The 18,582-nt window shown below is 33.2% G+C and overlaps 4 protein-coding genes across 4 annotated transcripts; all 4 read right to left on the bottom strand.

Moving 5' to 3' along the window:
- Window positions 1-210: 210 nt before the first annotated feature.
- Window positions 211-3,276, bottom strand: LOAG_04419 (hypothetical protein; the record flags this gene model as incomplete). Its single annotated transcript, XM_003139956.2, has 7 exons — window positions 211-505; window positions 773-1,004; window positions 1,401-1,634; window positions 1,801-1,962; window positions 2,372-2,523; window positions 2,618-2,697; window positions 3,075-3,276. The coding sequence occupies 7 exons, from the start codon at window positions 3,274-3,276 to the stop codon at window positions 215-217; spliced, it is 1,353 nt and encodes a 450-aa protein (XP_003140004.1). The 3' UTR covers window positions 211-214.
- A 232-nt stretch (window positions 3,277-3,508) lies between these two features.
- Window positions 3,509-9,501, bottom strand: LOAG_04420 (hypothetical protein; the record flags this gene model as incomplete). The annotated part of the gene is made up of 15 exons (XM_003139957.2): window positions 3,509-3,855; window positions 4,088-4,164; window positions 4,341-4,539; window positions 5,245-5,412; window positions 5,552-5,722; window positions 5,810-6,009; window positions 6,299-6,378; window positions 6,585-6,714; window positions 6,856-6,946; window positions 7,096-7,191; window positions 8,319-8,454; window positions 8,678-8,755; window positions 8,864-8,933; window positions 9,222-9,294; window positions 9,421-9,501. The coding sequence occupies 15 exons, from the start codon at window positions 9,499-9,501 to the stop codon at window positions 3,709-3,711; spliced, it is 1,797 nt and encodes a 598-aa protein (XP_003140005.1). The 3' UTR covers window positions 3,509-3,708.
- A 367-nt stretch (window positions 9,502-9,868) lies between these two features.
- On the bottom strand, window positions 9,869-15,630 carry LOAG_04421 (hypothetical protein). Its single transcript, XM_020446590.1, has 13 exons — window positions 15,557-15,630; window positions 15,078-15,207; window positions 14,667-14,828; window positions 13,988-14,164; window positions 13,712-13,861; window positions 13,496-13,591; window positions 13,181-13,340; window positions 12,676-12,847; window positions 12,178-12,395; window positions 11,710-11,883; window positions 11,146-11,276; window positions 10,745-10,837; window positions 9,869-10,241 (listed from the first exon to the last, which is right to left on the bottom strand). Exons 1-13 carry the CDS (start codon window positions 15,580-15,582, stop codon window positions 10,218-10,220), a joined length of 1,713 nt encoding a protein of 570 aa, XP_020303095.1. The 5' UTR covers window positions 15,583-15,630; the 3' UTR covers window positions 9,869-10,217.
- Window positions 15,631-16,787: 1,157 nt separating this feature from the next.
- On the bottom strand, window positions 16,788-18,328 carry LOAG_04422 (hypothetical protein; the record flags this gene model as incomplete). Its single annotated transcript, XM_003139959.1, has 4 exons — window positions 16,788-16,870; window positions 17,224-17,285; window positions 17,577-17,773; window positions 18,266-18,328. 4 exons carry the CDS (start codon window positions 18,326-18,328, stop codon window positions 16,788-16,790), a joined length of 405 nt encoding a protein of 134 aa, XP_003140007.1.
- Window positions 18,329-18,582: the final 254 nt, after the last annotated feature.

The raw sequence follows: 18,582 nt of genomic DNA on the forward strand, positions 1-18,582 counted from the left end.
ACTTCGTTACCGCTGTTTCAGAAAATATTTTCATCAATGTGACTGAATGTAATTTTCATGAATACTCTCTACAGTTATTCAAATCTTGTGTTTCCCCCATTCCGCCTTCCTTATGATGCACACAAAAAAAAAAAAAAATGTTAAGCGAATTTAAAGAATTTTAAATAATAGAAAACTTATGAAACAAAAGTGGACATGGAGGATAAGAAGCTCATTAAAAGATTTGAATATTAGAGTCAATGAAATCCTCCAGAATTTGTTGCTTCGCAGTTGACACTTCGCCTTTCCGAAGTCTTTTCCCATAAACAGGCCAACCCCGTCGTTTCATTTCTTTAACATAAACGTCCCATAAATCATTAAAATCGATCGCCGAACTGCATTCATTTAGCACCACTCGCAACTGCGCAATACGATGCTGACTTCGAAACCAGTCATAAATTGATCGAATAAAGTGCTCTTTTTCAGTTTTATCAGGATTTTTCGCAAACATTTCCAAATCAGAGTCCTAGGAAAGAAAATATTTTCCTACTAAAAAATTGAGTTTATTTAGAAAATTTACTATAACAAAATCCTAAATAATTTTCGTTGTACTGTTACTAATTTCATTTACAAAATAGATTTTTCTGACTCAGCTACCATAAATGTTTAAAATCTGCTTGGTATATTAAATTAACACACGATAAAAATCTGCCGAAAAATGTTTATAAAGTTTTTTACAAACCAATCCCTCGGCTTATATCGTAACCAGTCCAGAATTCTGCAATTTATTTACCGGTATGAGAAGATCATATTGAGCTTGCGGCAAATTCCAATAACGACTAGGATTGATGGGATAAACGGTTGTCGCATACTGTTTCCACTCATCCGTAAAATGGACATTACGACCTCCACCAGAACGCGCGATTTTAGGCTTAGGTAAATTAGTTGGCTGAGGTATAATTTGGATATGCTTATACATTTTCCATGGTGAAATTTCATTTCCTTCTTTTGAATCATCATTCGAGCTAAAATATGATAACTATGATGCAATCGCAGTATGAAGTAGCAAAGCAACTGTTAATCTTTTAGGCACACATTTAATGTTATCAAATCCAGTGTATGCATATAAAAGAAATGCTTATGACACTGTCGCATCAGTAAAATGATACCTTCCTTAAGGAGAAAGAAAAATAAACAAAAGACACCAGAACTGCTTGTACAAGTTTCACTCTTTCAGTGCTACCTGCTGCGCTGAAGCATTAAAAACCGTCATGAGACTCAGCAATCCTTACTCAAGCCATCATTTGCCAAGCGATAATTGGTAACGCTAACGTAAGAAGGAGTCAAATTCTTCCATGATAGACAAAAAGTTTAATCCGGGAAGCATCTTCGACAATAAGCTTATGTTCTTGGTAACTTACTTGTCTGAATCAGTACCATCATCTGATTCCTTCTTCGAGAATTTGGCCTTCTTTTCTCGAAGTTTCAGTGTATCAGCCAGAGATTTTTTTGGTTCGTGAAACGAAATATTCTGTTTCAACATATTCGCATAATCACCCTCACGTTTGTTAGCAGCAGCGCGTCTTTTACGAGGTCTGCTATTAAGGTCGTTAGCATCGATAGCAAAACCTTTCGTACCAACTGCTTCATTTAACCTGTACCAAAGCAAAATAATATTCCACCCACTGAGTGCAATTTACTATGATTTCAAATTTAAAATCTGATGAATTATAAGCAGAACTTGATGGTTAATCCTAAGATATTCAGACAACCGTCAACACATTACGGGGCAAAGAAATACATCTAATAACAAAAACTAACTTCTCCTCATCGTCTGTATCATCAAATGTACCGTTAACATGTGGTTCTAATTCCGGCATTGGGGAACTCTCCATTTTTGTCCCACGCGGCGAATATTTCTCTGCCACAGTTCCTTTTGAATGCAATTTATTGATCTTCTCACACAGTTCACCTACTTTATTGCTGCAAAACAAAACTGTCAAAAAGTAGCGCATTTTCCAATCAAACGAAAATCAAGAACTTGATTGCTAAATGGTTAAATTAGTCTACTGTTGCAGACTAAGATTAAGCGTCAATATGTTTCCCAAATGAATCAGTTATATATTATACATGGCTTTCATACACAACTAATTCATTTCCGAAACATAGTAACAATAAAATAATGAAAGAAAAAAAAGAAAAAACTACCACAGTACAACATAAAAAGCTTTGTAAACTGTAGAAATTCTTCCGGACTGTATTAATGAAAATTGAGAATTATACCTACCATTGAAGTATTCTACACACATATACAGAAAGCTATGCAGTAGCTGATTAGACCTTTCGAAAGCAGTGGGAGCACTTTGGGAAGGATAAATAACCGAATCAACACCTTAAGCCGTTAACTTGTCTTCGCAGACTAATATTTTCATCAATTAAACTACGGTAACGATCCTGTGCTCTTCTTTCAAATTCGACAACTTCCATTGACAATGTCTGCACCTCCTTCGTAAGCTTTTCAAGTAGACCGCACACCAATTTTTGCTGAAGAATGTATTAATCAATAGCAGTAATTTACATATGCCTGTAAATAAAAGGAAAATACAACCTCAAATATCATTAAGAAATTTCAAATAACCTTTTGATTAGACGTGCTCGGTTGCTCCTCTTGTCTACTACCTAGTGTTCTACGTTGCCGCATATAAGGTCGTCCGTTGCCTACAACGATTGCACATGAATATCATACAATGACTCATTTTCGAGATTACTTCTGAATCCAAGCATCCTTCCATTTATCAGCAAAACAATAATCTGCCAAATAGCCAAGTTAGAGAAATTTGATCAAGACGTACTTCCGTACTGAACTCACTTTATTCAAACAAAATCCTTCACATTTAAAACAGCTGGGAATTTTTAGCTATTAAAAAGTGCTACTCGTCGAAACTGTTATAAACACTAAATTAATAGTGATTGATTACACTCTTCTGATATCTGGATAACGATACAAAGAGGAGAGGCATCTAGGAAATTAAAAAATAATACAGTCGGTCACACTGATACATTCTGCCATGAGAGATCTGAAAAAAGTCCGTTACCTTTCAAACCAATTTCGTCACTGTTCACCGTGCTCTTTATTGGTTTGTTTTTACTACCAGGTAATCTTCCCATAATGTCACCAAAACGTAGCCTCACAATACTTTGGTAGGCACAACCCTGCAACGAACTAGCACATGGTAATTTACTTGGATCAACTGAAGTACCACTTGATGGTATCGGGACATCTCCTACTTTGAACATTAATCAATTAATATTTTTTGCATCCAACAACTCACTTTGTACGCACTTACCCAAGTAATCTTATTTACAGCTCCAAAGAGTACTTCTCGAACATCAGGTAATTCATCATGTTATGCTTCTCGATAATTTATTTTTGCGGATGATGATATGCAATGACTGGGAAACATAGATACCGAAAATATAGCGAAAGCTTTTTTTTCTTGAATATAACAGACAAAAGAATAGAAACGCAGATATTCAAAATTTTATTCAGACTTTGACAACAGCAATATAACCAGCGTAAATCAAACCAGGTATTTCGATTTGAGAGAAATATAGCAGAAAAAATTTCCCAACAATACAGGACCATTTTTAATTCTTTCCTTGAAAAAAATTGATTGCATTTTTTTTCTCCAAGGACTATCCAAGAGGAAGTCCAAACAAGTATAATTTTCATGCAACTTTTAACTTTTCCAATTCTTCTATAATTTCATTTTCCTTATCAATTTTCGCCATCTGATTTGCTTCCAAAGCTTGTCCGCTTTCTTTCCGTTTCTTCAGCTTCTCAATATCATCGATTTTCTTTTGTAATGCACGTATCTGAAAGAGATTGGTTATCCTTAAATTATTTCATTATTACCCATAACATGTAACATAGATATTAATTATCGATGAATCTAACAGATCTATATTCATCAAGCTATGAACGACTTGACAACAGTTAATTTTTCTGTCGTATTCCATTCTGTTCACTCACGCTACTAATATTACTCGTAACATCAAAGCTATAGATCGTAAGTCAATGGATTAAAGGGATAGTAACATTTCCTACCTTTTTCTCTTTTTCAGACAACGAAGCTTTTGAACATGGAGCAGATGTTGCCGTTTTTAGAGCACTTTTTGTCAATCCTGAAATAAGCAAGATCTTGTTGACAGAACTGTATAATATGTTTATGAAATTCAAGCAAAAGTAACATTAATCTTCAAGCAGAATGAAGGAGAATTATGAAGCTTATTTTTGTTCTCTCTTCAGCTATCCATACTGAAGATTAAAACGTATAGGAAGTCTGTGTTGTTCAACAAACCTAATGTACCCTTGCGCAAATGCGGAGGCACATAAGCTCCGTTTTTGTTTATTGCACCAACTGGCAAATTATTGGCCGGATGTTCATCGCTTACGTTCTTCCTCTGTACCATTAAACCAGCTTTTGCTTTGTCTTCAACTGTAAGAATTGGAATCGAAAAGGAATGGTAAATGTTTCCAGGAACAGGCCGCCATTGTACCTGAAAAATATAGTGAAACTTTAAAATCTAATATTATGCTCCAACATTTACCAGTTTATAAACTTCTTTCGTTTGTCATGAACATATTTCACTTCTAAAGAATGGAAAGAAAAACAAAAAAGAGTGGTAAAATAAAAAAGTGTACATACAAAGGTCTTAAAACGGAACAAAGAATTACATCGTACAATACTTTAAATCATAGCACGTAACTGTGGCTTTTGTCCCGTTTTCATTCACTAACAACAGTGGTGGAAAATTATACGCGAAAATTATAAAAAAAAAATATACGATTATAAAAAAATTATAAAAAATTATAAAATTAAAAAAATTAAAAATTATATAAAAAATTATAAAAATTATAAGTTTTTATAAAATTATAAAAAATTATAAAAAAATTAAAAATAAAAAAATAAAAAATTAAAAAATCATAAAAAATTATAAAAAAATTAATATAAAAATTATATTATAATTATAATTATAAATTATAAATTATAATTATAAAAATTATAAAATTATACGCGAGATTCATTCAGGATAATCCATATCGACAGAGGCACTATCATTTGTCAGAAACAGCAACGAAAAGCATGTCCATGTAATCAACAACAAAATACCCATTTGAACCACCAATATGTTTTGCTGTCAGTAGCTAATGAATATTAAATCTAAGAAATAATAAAAAATTAATTGAAAGATGGAGAATACCTGCCATAATTCGGAAGGAGAATCATAACAATGTTCATAAAGCAAACGGCCACTATAATGCCATATCCTGAAGCAATTATCGATTCGAAGTCTCGGGGCTGTAGTGGCAGTCATCAAATGCTGACCGTCTGGTGCCCATTCTAACAATGTCGTGTTTGGTGCTTCGATCTAAATAATATCATTACGAATCGGAAGACAGAAGGGAATAAAAAAAAAGTATAAAATCCATCTTCTTGTTCATTTAAGAAAAGGCAATAATGAGAAATTGAAATTCTATCAAAATGAAGCCTAAATCAGCGAAACATACAGTAACAATTTCACGTCGAGCTTCAACATCCCAAAATTGCATACGACCACTTGCAATGTTTCCAAAACCACAAAGTATCAAGATATTCCCAAATCGATTATAATACATATCATTTCGTGGACCTTCTCCAAAATCGAAAACTGGGTCACATTTCAAATTGTATAAGGTTACCTGAACGGTAAAAGAGGGTTAATTAGAGCGAGATTTCTTCACATTCATTTGAAATGCGCTGAAAAAGTTTTAGGAAAGTAAAAGTACCCGAGCAGGCATAAACCCATAACAAACAGCGAACTGCTTTCCGCTAGGACTCCACTTAGCACAGTAAATAGGTCCATGCTTCTCGAGTGGCACAGCACAACTATCACCATTTACTGCCACAAGATATAAATTCTGTTCACCATAGTAACTCTTGTTTGAAATATCAACATCCACTATGGTCATTACTATCATTGCACTTCCTGAAAAATATCTATGGTACACCTAAAAATAAACCATAAATGTCTAGGATTCATCACATATCGTCTTGGCACAACTTAAAAACTAAAGTAACCGGACAAAAAAATGCCATTTCATGCAAGACCAAGATTAGGCGACCCAATTGACAGAAACCGAAGCAAGGACTTCCAAGAAAATAGGGATTCTTTTCCGTAAAATCTATGTAGCACTACCTAGGATGTACCGGATGTCAGAATAGTTTTGATGAATCCGGTAAAGCTGAGCAATCTAATGTGTAGACTAACAGCAAACCTTTACAGCTCCACAATAAGTTAACTTTATCGCATTTAAAGAGAGTTTTGCTGGCCACAGTAGTGAATTTGTGATCCAACCTGGAATATTTAATGAATTGAAAGAAGTGAGATTTTATTTTTGGAAAGTGAATTTGCCGAAATGCGGATTTATAGAAAAGTGAATCTATAGAAAAAAGCAAGGACCTCGAAAAAATTCGCTAAAGAATTTTTGTAGCAAACGCAAATGAATATTTTCAAACGTATAAAAGCCATTTCTTATAACAGTCTTAATAATGGGAACATACCTCTTGAGTTGTACCAGTGCAGGTTGTCCACCAGATGCGGGAACATATACTGCAAGATGATGTGGCTCCATTCCAGAGCTCAATGAGCAACTTTCAACATTTCGTATTACTAATTTCGATTCATATTTTTCTACAAAATATGGACCTTTATTAATTGAAAAAAAATCATAATATGATGTCAAAGAATAAATTTACCAATCAACTTGTAAAATATTTATAAAAAGATGAACAGGATTATTCTAGTGCCTTATCCCACATTACAATATCTTACCATACGAATTATATTTGTGAATCAAAATTTCGGATCCAACTAAACGAACTGAATAAATTTCATCATCAGTCCACTGAATTTTCCATGAGTTCTAAAATAATGCAATCTATCACCGCTACAACATTTTTCGTCGCTATGTGACACGCATGCATAAATGTGGGTTGAAGTGAAAAAAGGATGAAAAATTACGAGCAGTTAAAGTTTTGTGTACTATTAGCTAAACGAAAAAAGAAAGTGTACCTGCTTTTGAGCAATTAGTGTGGTAATATACTTTCCTTCTGGAAGAGACCATAACCTAAGATTTGGGGCTGGTTGTCGTTGTTCGATATTTTCAGTCTGAAAAACGGATATCGATAAAAAAGGCAATAACAAACACTTTCTTTCTGCATATAATACTTTGTATCGCTTCAATATTACCTATGAACATTCAGTTTAATGTCTTAACGACAGGTTTTCAAATTTCAACTTCTTATCTTTCCATTCCTTTTTCTTGCATTTAGCCTAATTTTTAAGACTCATAAATAATTAAATGAATGAAATATTAAACAAAGGGTTGTCAGTTAGTGTTTCTTAATATAAGAATAAACACGCATGCATACCAGACATAAGAAAACACAATAGTTCCGAATAGCACAAATTCTTAATCTATTAAAAAGAAAAAACGACATCATCACTTCTCCCGCCAACATGTTTTGGAGAAATCATTTTACAATAATAGCGGCAAAATGTTGGCTCACCGTCACGCACAGCGACAAAGGTCGCGGGCGAGCTCACATTAGGGCCTATTTATTTCGCACACGTTTCCCAAGTATGAAGGAAATGACGTAATTCCCATACTAGAATTCATGTGCACAAGGGACTTGATCCCACTACCACTTCTTGCACTTAGAGCACCTCCACTACACCACACAACACTAGACTATCATTCTTTTCATATTGATGAAACGAGTAGAAATAATATACGATAACTAAAATCAAAAATGAGTTCCCACTAGTGATCGTTAGAATTAGTGAAACTCGACTGAGGAAGAATGACAGAAGAATAAGTAAGCGGCATTTGATACAATGAGACAATCACTAAATAGTTGGGTATCACTGATAATGAGGTCTAACTTGTGCAATAATTTGTTCAGATAGTTGGCACTGTGAAGCAGAAGTTACCCATAACAAAACCAAGTTACCGATAACAAACACTCGCAATCAAATTCCAATCGATAAGCTGCTAAGTTGATAGTACTGAATCTTTCCTTCCCCTCCTCCTAATTCTAGATTGTAGGTAGATTTGTCAATTCTAATGACTCAAAATTTACACGAATATAAATTCATATTCGTCGACAAATGAGTACCATTCTCGTACTTCCAAGATATCTTGATGGAAAAATTACATATCTTTTTTTTTAAAAATTATTTGCACTAAACAACTTAGATTCGAATATTCCAACAAAAAAATTGGTTGAACAGACCGTTTTTGCGACATAAGAAACATATGGTTCATATGTTGCCAACAATCGGTCCCTTGGAGAAAAGACAATCTGCTGAGTACGCGGTAAATCAACATTAAATATTTCTCTCCCAGTAGAACTTTCCACCAGAACTGTCCTGAAAACCACGCCTATTAGAAGGACGTTTAGCTTGTAAGGACAAGCAAATACTTCTGATGATGATTTATATTCTCATTACTTTGTTCTCTAACATCATAAGTGCTTAGACAGAAACAGTTAAACGCGAATCTCTTCTGAAAACCTAACACTTGGCTATATTCGACTTGCAGCTACGCTAATGGGGAACAATTTCCTAAGGTTCTCAAAAAAAGAATACATACCTGACAGTATCGCAGTAACAAAAATACTGCCCAGTATTACTGAATTGAAATACCCGACAAGGATGCGACTTGGGATCTCTGAAAAAAGCCTAGAACTAGTTCTGCTAAGTAGAACACTTCACATTATATAATTAGCTTGATATGATTGCATAGAATAAAAAAAGAAAGAAAAAATAAAGAGCTTACTCAGATTTGTCGTATATCCTTGAAGGTGAGCTAATACCCCTCATAATACCGAATCCATTAGAACCACGCACTGCAAATCAACATTTTAAAGATAAAATTTCATATATTTCTTGCTTCCTTATTGCAGATATTATAGAAAAAAAAATACTAAATTTACGGGCATTGTGATACTTGTTATAGTATTTCCAGTTCTATGATTTTGCAATCAAACACTGAAAAAAGGGAAACATTTTTTGGCTACTTTAAAGACTTTTGGTTTACGTACTTAATCAAAGATATACGATTACGTAATGCATATAATAGCATATTCATACAACAACACTTTTTCATATACGTATATAAGTTTAGGCAAACCAACCTGCGTAGTGCAAATTCTCGCCCATCATCAAATTGCGTCCACGGTTGTATCTTACCTTTACTAGGTTACTTACCTACAAAAAATCATTTTTCAACTAACATACATAAACCTCACATATAAAACATTGAAATTTGGAAGCAATACTATATCTCTTCCACGAAAGACTGAAAAATGAGCTGTTATTTCACCGTTAACCAACATAAAACTTTGCGCGAAGTATCCAGGTTAGTACTCGCTGCAACGTGTCAACTCCCTCCTCCTCATTCAAAAGATTGCGCATCACCTCCGTATTGCATAAAACTATTATACACCGATTGCATAACCACGAAAAACATAAAAGAATGCCTTCATGCTCCTTCCTTCGTTGGAAGTAATCATAAACGAAAAATAACCTTGTACCGATTCAATGCATTATTTTTGATCTTTTCCAAAATGGTCGGAAGAGATTAAGGTGTTTTGAAAGATAGACGTTGCAGAGTTATGGAACATCGGAAGGCAACACAAAAGATAAGGATGTCGAATACTTTACTACATCTATTATGTAACACAGTAAAAGTGTTTTGAAATACAAGTCAAAGCGAAATAATACAAGGTAGGTCATTAAAAAAAAAAATTTGATGTCACAACAGCGAAATGACACTTTTTTAGTATTCAATTCAGAAAAGAGAGAGAAAGAGCGGTGAAAAGAGGAATGTTAATATGTTTACAAGTATAATGATTAACCATAAAGTACACTGGAACTACTTAAACGAAAAAATGCAGATATAATTACACCACAGAGATTAAGTGAAAAACTTCCTCCATAATTTCTCTGAAGTGAAATATACTGATGCAAAACATTTTCAATATAACATCATGTACTGCTTTCATTAAAAAAAAATTCAAGCTAAAGCATCAGCAGATTATAAAAGCGCCATACAATGAAGCATAGGAACGGTTTTTTTTTCTTTTTTCAAAACATTGTTTTGCAGAATGAACCATAGCAGACATTCCTCTTCACAAACCACCTGCTTCGCATACCTGAAAATGCTCAGTTTTACTGACAGCTAACATACAAATCAACATATGTCTATTACTGATATACGTTCCGCAGTGATAAAAATATTATATATAAAATGTGAGTGAACCATCGTCGGATTTTCATGAAAGAAACTTCTCAAAGAAAAAATAAAAAAGAAAAAAACCTAACTGCACACCGAAATAACTTCAAGTCTTTCAAGTTCGATATGTATTATCGCTTACTTCATGCCCATTATTTTGAGTGATAAAATGATAAAATCAGCTGTCTCAAAATCATAAATAAATTTTGGAATCTCATTATTCGGGTCCTTGCCTAGGAACTAAAGAAGCAATTACCATCGTCAGTAATGTAACCACTTTTTTTTGAAATGACTCTTATCTCTAATGACTCAAATTTCTTTCTGCTGCAGTTTGCATTACCACGATTATTTCTCCGTGGATGTTTATCAACAATTAATTTTTATTCATGCTTTTATTTATTTTATTCATTCACTCGAACAAACCCTTCTCATTATTCTTCTTTTTCGTTTTGGTCTTCTTGGATATACATCTTTAGCCCGATCCGTCAGCGACTGACTAAATTCTTCGTCTGGCAACTACAAAAGAAAAACAAACATCTAGAAAAGGAAATACATTGCTATCATATAAAGTGAAACAAAACAAAACAGAGAGCAAGTGATATGTTTCACACAACAAGCGTAAAATTATACCGATGGAAATGGTCATTAAGAATATCAGGATACTATGAAAAATCATAAAGAAGTATCAGGCTTTACCGGACAAAAGAGTATAAGCTGCAATTGATGACTAAACTACCACACAGTTACTGCAATTCTAAAGAAATCTAAGTTCAAATGTATTTTTGCGACATTCTAATCCACAAATATGCTCTTAGGCGACAAACCTGAAATTTTAGCCGCTTCTCAACGGGCATTTCCGTACCACTCGTATTTGACTGCACTTTTAACTCTGACAATTGTGGCGCCTCATTTTGATCAATATCAGATCCTGATTTGGTTGGCATTGTTTTTGTTCCTTGAAAGTAATTGACGTGAGGCAAAAAAAAAAGAAAAAACTGCAACGTACTGACTTTATCAAGCAGAAATGTACGGGTTATTATGAGGCTAGCCTATCTGACAACTGAGTTGTCTTCATGATCTAACAAACACAGGATCAAAGATATCAAGCATATGAATAGATACCAACAATTTCAAATTAACATTAAAGACTGGACGGGAATTTTTCGCAGGCTGTTATAATGTTAGTCCAGAAAATATCTACATAAGGTAAACAACAAAAAAGTGAAGAGGGGAAATATTGAGAAAAAAAAAGAACAATTTCCATTTTTTAACCAATATGTGAATGCCATACAAACAGAAATCATATCCAATCAAGTTATATATGCGATTTGTAGCATTGTATTTTCTGAAAATGATTTAAAGCAAAAAAAAAAAGAAAAAAGAAATACCAGTTCTAACATCAGTAATTTCACCTTCCTTCAATGGACATCTTGCAGATGTCAAAGAGGAATTCGATAACGTAAATGAGCTTTGAATCCCGCTGATAGTTGGATCATCCACATCAATCTGGTTAATATTAGCAATTTTTTCATTGAAGTCAATAATCCTTTCGGACAGAATTTCTAAAAAAATCATCAGTAAAGTATTAAGTAAAGACGAGCAAAAAAAATTATTTCATGAAATGCTGAATGAAATTTGCTGAATAAATCACGACAAAGAAACCAAAGTGAAGGATAACTTCAAGATGAAATGAAACAACAATTGCTATTTAAAATCCCCAGATTTATGAGTGATCCGACATTTTACAATTAAAAGAAAACGAGATGTTTCGCCGACCGATTAACAACTCAAAATGAGTAATAAACTGTCACCGAAGTTTTGAGCTCGGACTATTATTTTAAGAAATAGATAAAAACCTTTTGAAGGTTTAAACGTTTTAGAAAGTGCATTATTAAAGCTCTTCTTCTGCTCCAGTATAAGTTGTCTTTTTAGACATTCCATTTCGTTTAAGAGTTTCCGGGAACGCCTACATTCTTCGAAATATCGATTCTCAGATTCTCGAACTTTATCAAAGTATTCCACGCGCTCCTTCTCCGCTCTGTTTAACTTTAGAGTTAACATTTTCACCTCTTCTCTGCAACAAAGTTAATGGAAGAAATTGTTAAAACTATGAATTTATTGACCTTCGCGATTAGAAGGACTTGAGATTCGAAAACTAACTGTTAGATTTATCAGTTACAATTTCAAAACTATGTTTAACTTAGTATTATCAATGCGAATAAATAATCAGAAGATTTTGCAGTTCTGCTGACTTCTGACTGATTGTCTATTGTGAAAATAGTTCGTGCATTCTTCTTTCTAGTTTATAATAAAATTGTATCATAATTAAAGAGATATGATAAAAGAAAACTAACTTCAAAGTGTTGAAAGCATATTCCTTCATGTCAACTATCGCCGAATTATTTGAAATAGTCCCCATCTCAGCTTGCGTTTTCTCCTTGCATTTCTCTAGTAATTTGGCGTTAACCGCCGTCAATTCAGTACGTAAACGAGAAATCTCCAGTTGCAACATACTCGTATCACTGCCTTAAATAACTCATAAATCAGATAAACGCAAAAATAAAATTTGACAACACAGAATGAATCAATACAAATACATGAAAATGCTCCAGTGGAGCAGTGAAGGGCTTTCATTTGCACCAGAAAACAAACACGACAAATATTGAGCATACTCATGGTATTATGGTGCGCACAAATTTCAACATCGTACAACATATAAAAACATAAAAATCACAAAAACTGATATCTGAAAAGAAACAACTTACTTTCCTCAGGAGCATCAAGTAAAAACTCTGACATCTCTCCTACCTTAAAGCAATATTACATTAAGCAGTCCACACATATTAAATAATCGTTTACCAGCAATCCCTTCGTTAGTACGTAAAGTTAACGCAAGCATCAGTTCGTGTCTTAGCTCGTTTAATTCCAGCTCATATGCTTCTTTCTGACTAGCAAAAAAATCATTTTGGCATTTCAGCTTCAGAAGATCTTTTTCCAGTTTGACTCTTTCATCAACAAACTAAAAACGAAACCTAAAATAACAATGACAGCAATGGACCATATCGCTAAAAAAACTCACAAGTAACTGCAAAATATCATGATATTTGTAAAAGCAGGAAAAGAAACTAAAATAAGAACCTTTTTTTATTAAAACAAATAGCAAGCTTAACTCACTTCAAAAAACATTGAGTTCCCCCTTTTTGCGATCTTTGTTTTACTGCGATATTCATTCAATTCGGAAGTTAATTCATTACATCGATTCTTTAATTCCTTTAAACTATCATTGAAATAAGATGCGCCAAAAGATGCATGCAACTGCTTAATACAAATTTAATCGATAGGACCAAATTACAAAAAGCAATTTTTTAAGTAAAACAATGAAAGACAAACCTCGATGTCATGTCTGTAACCATTACATATCGTTGAAAGCTCTTCAACATGACTTCGTTCATTGTCCAAATTCCGACTAGTTATAACTACTTTATCTTGCAGTTGTGAAATTTCGTCCAACATCAAATTCCTCTCTAATTCCAACTCTGCCTGAAAAAAAATTGAAGATTTAACAACTTAGAAAGATAAGAGATCAATCATTTCATAATAAACATCTTTCAATCATAGTATAGTTTTGGCATGCTAAGAAAATATTCGTTGAAATACGAGGCTAACCATTTTTTCGTTTAATTTCATTTGCTCAGAATCAGAGAAACTGTCTCGTATTTGACTGATCGGCACCTCAGGTTTTTGTAATGCTTTTTCAAGTTCCCGTTCTTTCGATGCTAATGTTTTTTTCAGTTCTTGTATTTCTTGTTCGCGTTCAAACAGCATGTCATTCTTTTCATTTATCTGTAAGACTACTTCTGTAAATGATTTAAAATGCATTAGTCAGAGTTCCCACTTTTGTTTTGATATTTCATACCTTACATTGAATCCGAAATCAAGAACGTAAAGGTTGTGATCAAATCTATTATCGTGGAAAAAGATAAGAAATTAAAATAGTCATTAAAAAGTTAGAAAACCACTAAACCACAGCACCACAGAAACTGATAAACTACAAACAAAAGCAAGCATACACAATTCGCCATCAAAGGCAAATCAAAGAATACTAACTTGAAAAAACGAACAAAAATAATACGAATGCAAGAGAAGCAGTAGCAATGTTTAACTTAATCAAACCTTAATCAAATGAATAAATGTGTGATATACGTGAACCTATGTTGATATACTTAATATGGTAATCTCGAGACAAATATACTGTATAAGAAAGTAATGAGTAAGATTGAAAAAAAAAAACACATCGAGAAAATAATGTACAACAGTGTACAATGAACTGATAAGGCAAGAGAACCTCTGCACGAAGAGAAGATATTTTTTGTTCAAGTTCGACCAAATAAGCACTTTTGGTGGCGTTTATTTCGGTAATTTCATTGCGAAGTTTTGTCACTTCATTCTCAGCATCAGCCAAATATTCGTCACGACTTTTCAACAATGTTTGTAACCGAGAAATATCCTGAAATTACAATTCGATGATGACAGTTTATCATTTCGATGATTTCTGATCCGATAAAGTACTAAGATCAAGATGACCTAACCAAGATGACTTAATTCCATGACAGTTATGACTTGTAACAATGACTACCCCAAAAGTTCGACGACAACTATGAAACAATGAAGTTGATGAAATATAAACGTGAGCAGATAAAATATCTCAAATAAATTTGGAGAACAAAGGAAATTCGAAGCAAACACAAAAGCATACTCTACACTGCTGAAGATTTTCTTCACCAAGCGTGGAGAGACGTTGATCCTTATCCTTGTCCTTCTCCAATATCTCTTTTGCCAGTTGGGCAATGGCTACTTGTTTTGATTCCGATTCTTTCAATTTCGACCTATAACAATGATTCATTGAGGCCAAACATAAAGACACACCAGATATCATGTGTCAATATATTTTGTATGAGGCATGATATTGAAAACAAGTTGTATATCGCATGCAAAAAAATATTATTTAAGCTGCAAAATCAGTACAAAGTCTTCAATTGCTGAAATTACGGAAACTCATAACATATCCCTAACTAAAATCCTATGAAGATCTATAATACATTTCTATCTGAGCTCATACGGAAATCCATGCGGTTTTCTTACCCAACATTTCAAATTAAAAAATAAAACATCGCTAAGAATGAAACTATGAAAATCTAGATGGTAGATCTCACAAAGATTTGTAAGGAACCTTACTTGAGCTCTTCAATTTCAGTTTCCATTATTATCACATCACCGAGTAATTTCCGAATTAAGATTCCTGAAAAATGAAAACTGGAAAATTAACAATACAAATCCACTATGCAGTCAGATTATAACAACGCAGGATATCTAAAACTTCAAAAAACCATTAAAACAAACCTCTCACCAGGCATTTACTTGCTTCTTGACTACGATATCAGCCTTCCGGAAGAGTTTCATTATTCCCTTACATATGACTGATTGAATGAAAGCCTATCGAAGGTAAACATTTTTCAAAAACTTACTCTTGTTTTATGTTGGAGACCAAACTACGAACTTTTTCACCAACTTTATTTTGCTGTCAGATTATCTTGCTAATTTCTACCTAACTTTCCCTAATGTTCACATCTTATCGAAACCAAAGTATCGTTTCTTTTTATTTCACCTTAAATCACTTTATTTCAAACTTCTGGTAAAAATACTCCACTTCTCGCCTTTGTCACAACGAAAAGTCGTAGTTCAGGTTCTTCTTGACAACTTATCTCAGGTCAGATCAAATCAGGTCATGATCTCCGCACCAAACTACCACAAACAAAGTCCCTCCCCACCAACCAAACAAGATGCAATACCCGTGTTGCATGCGACTTACCCTGAAATTTCGAATGTCCAAAGGGTAATTGAATGACAAATTGAAGATTTCGGATTGTCTAAAATTTCACATCCTGCCGATGACTAACTAATTCCGGATAGGTGTAGTACTGGTTTGTGAAAGTGACAAATTACTATCAACTGCTAATAATTCGTCTTTTGTTAAATGATAATTTCAGAAATTAACTGAGCATTTTATCATTCCGGAACGGTTAAATTGCTCCGAAAAAAACATAAGTGGTAGATATATTATTAAGTATATTATTAGCGTATTTATCACTTTCCGGTCATTTTGGTTATTTTGCTATTTCGTAATTAATAAAATTGTTCATTGTTAATTCTATAAGCATTCCATAAAAACAATTATCGTATAATAAAATGAAATTAATATGAACTGAAATTATTATCAATGGGAAAATGCTTCTTTTTCTTCATATAAATGCTACAGAAAGTTATCGTCGAATGACAGAAAACGAAAACATTTGAAAAATACAGTAGGGGGTGTGAAAAGTACTGTAGGAGCATGCGAAAAGGTACGGTAGAAGTATTTTTTCGTATGAATACCATCACCTCAACAATTATTTTTGCTTTTATTTTCTCATAATTTTCTAGGTTTAAGTGGTCCAACGCTGTCGATAAACCATAATATGACGAAAGTAAGCAATGTACCGCATATCACACCTGAAAAATAATACTGAATCAGATTACAAATTGCAATTAAATACAGTGAACTGTTGAAACGTCTAATGTAGTACATCTTCGAATAGCTAATCAATGGTGTTACTGTATATCAGACATAATTATGCCGTAGGTATTTTAATTATCAATTACGGTGGAACTGTGTATTGTAGATATTGTAATTGTTCGGAAGTTACTTCCGAATTTATCACAGATATTCTAACAGTCAGGTCGTTCTGTTCCAGAATTCTAATTTCGAATAGTTCGAAATACTTTGTTATGTATGTGTTAGCTAAAAGTTGAATAGTTGAATTTCTCGTTTTTTTTTTTGAAAAAAATACGAATGAAAGACAAACCAAATATAAGAAAGAAAGCTGCAATCATTCCAGCGATCGTTGATTTTGATGTTTCCACCTGTCTAAACCTAACAATTAATAAGTGATGATTGACAAAATAAATTTAACATTTAACATTATTCAACTCTCACAAATTTCAATTCTAATGCAGTATTTGTTAGTGTTTGCCATTAACAATGTTGGATTTCGAATCCAAAACTTTGCGCTATTTCCGTGATTTCATCTAGCAACAATCGATAAGCTAACTTCTTACATTAGCAATAATTGTAAGAAGGCTCTAATTGATGATTTAAGATGATGGAATGTCGGATAAGCTAAATTAGGATATGATATGGGAAGATTTGTGGACTTACTTTGGTGTATACATTAGGGCCAAAGCACTGAAATAACCACTACATGTGGACATTGCAATAACAAGAGCAATATAGACCCATGTATTATAAATTAATATTCCCCATGTTCGATGTGCTGATCGAAAATTACAACATAGCATTAGCGGGATAAAAGCTGATTGTGCGACAACTGGGATCACAAGCCATTTAGGTTGAGGCTAAATTTTGAATGATTTATAACTGTAAAATTTCATTTTAGATTATTCATAATTTTTTTTCTTTTTTTATTTCTGAAAATGTTCAAACTATTTTTGGAAAAAAGAAAAAAAACAAAAAAGGAAGTACCCATTGCACGAAATTTGCCAAAAATGTTCCAAAAAAAGCGAAAAAATTGAACAAAAAGTATGTAGTCACTGGTGTAAATAACTTTTCTGAAAATATGCAAATGTAATTTTTTTGTTTACAAAAATTAGTGATAAACTTAGCATATGTCTGGTTGAACATATTGTTCCTGAGTGATAAATGGCATGATAAACTGATATGATATATAAATTGAATTTACGGCAAAAATGCAATCAATTTGATTAAGAATTGATGATCGAAATCATTATCTGGCAAATGATTTGATATATCATTTGTAATCGAATTATGATGTAATCTTGACCTAGGCATCTGGTAGCCTTTCAGCAAGTTTTTTCTGTCCGTGAAACCGCGAAAGAAGCCTGCTCCTCCTCCCGCTCTTCGCTTATGCGGCCGAATGTCCCATCCGTCATCTTGACAGACGATGGAAGTTACTCCTGATTGGCTCTTTATATATTGAAACCAATTAATATCTGGATCAATTTTCTTTATCTCTCTTTTTCATTTCAATTCCATTTCTCTATTTGTTTTCTTAGTATTTAGCCTGGTTTCTTTTCCTAATTGTTTTATACAAAATGATTCAGATGGTGACATCCAGTTTGATGTTTATTTAGCCTGATTTCTTTTCCTAATTGTTTTATACAAAATGATTCAGATGGTGACATCC

Source organism: Loa loa (assembly GCF_000183805.2).
Source record: "Loa loa unplaced genomic scaffold supercont3.93, whole genome shotgun sequence".
Taxonomy (NCBI): domain Eukaryota; kingdom Metazoa; phylum Nematoda; class Chromadorea; order Rhabditida; family Onchocercidae; genus Loa; species Loa loa.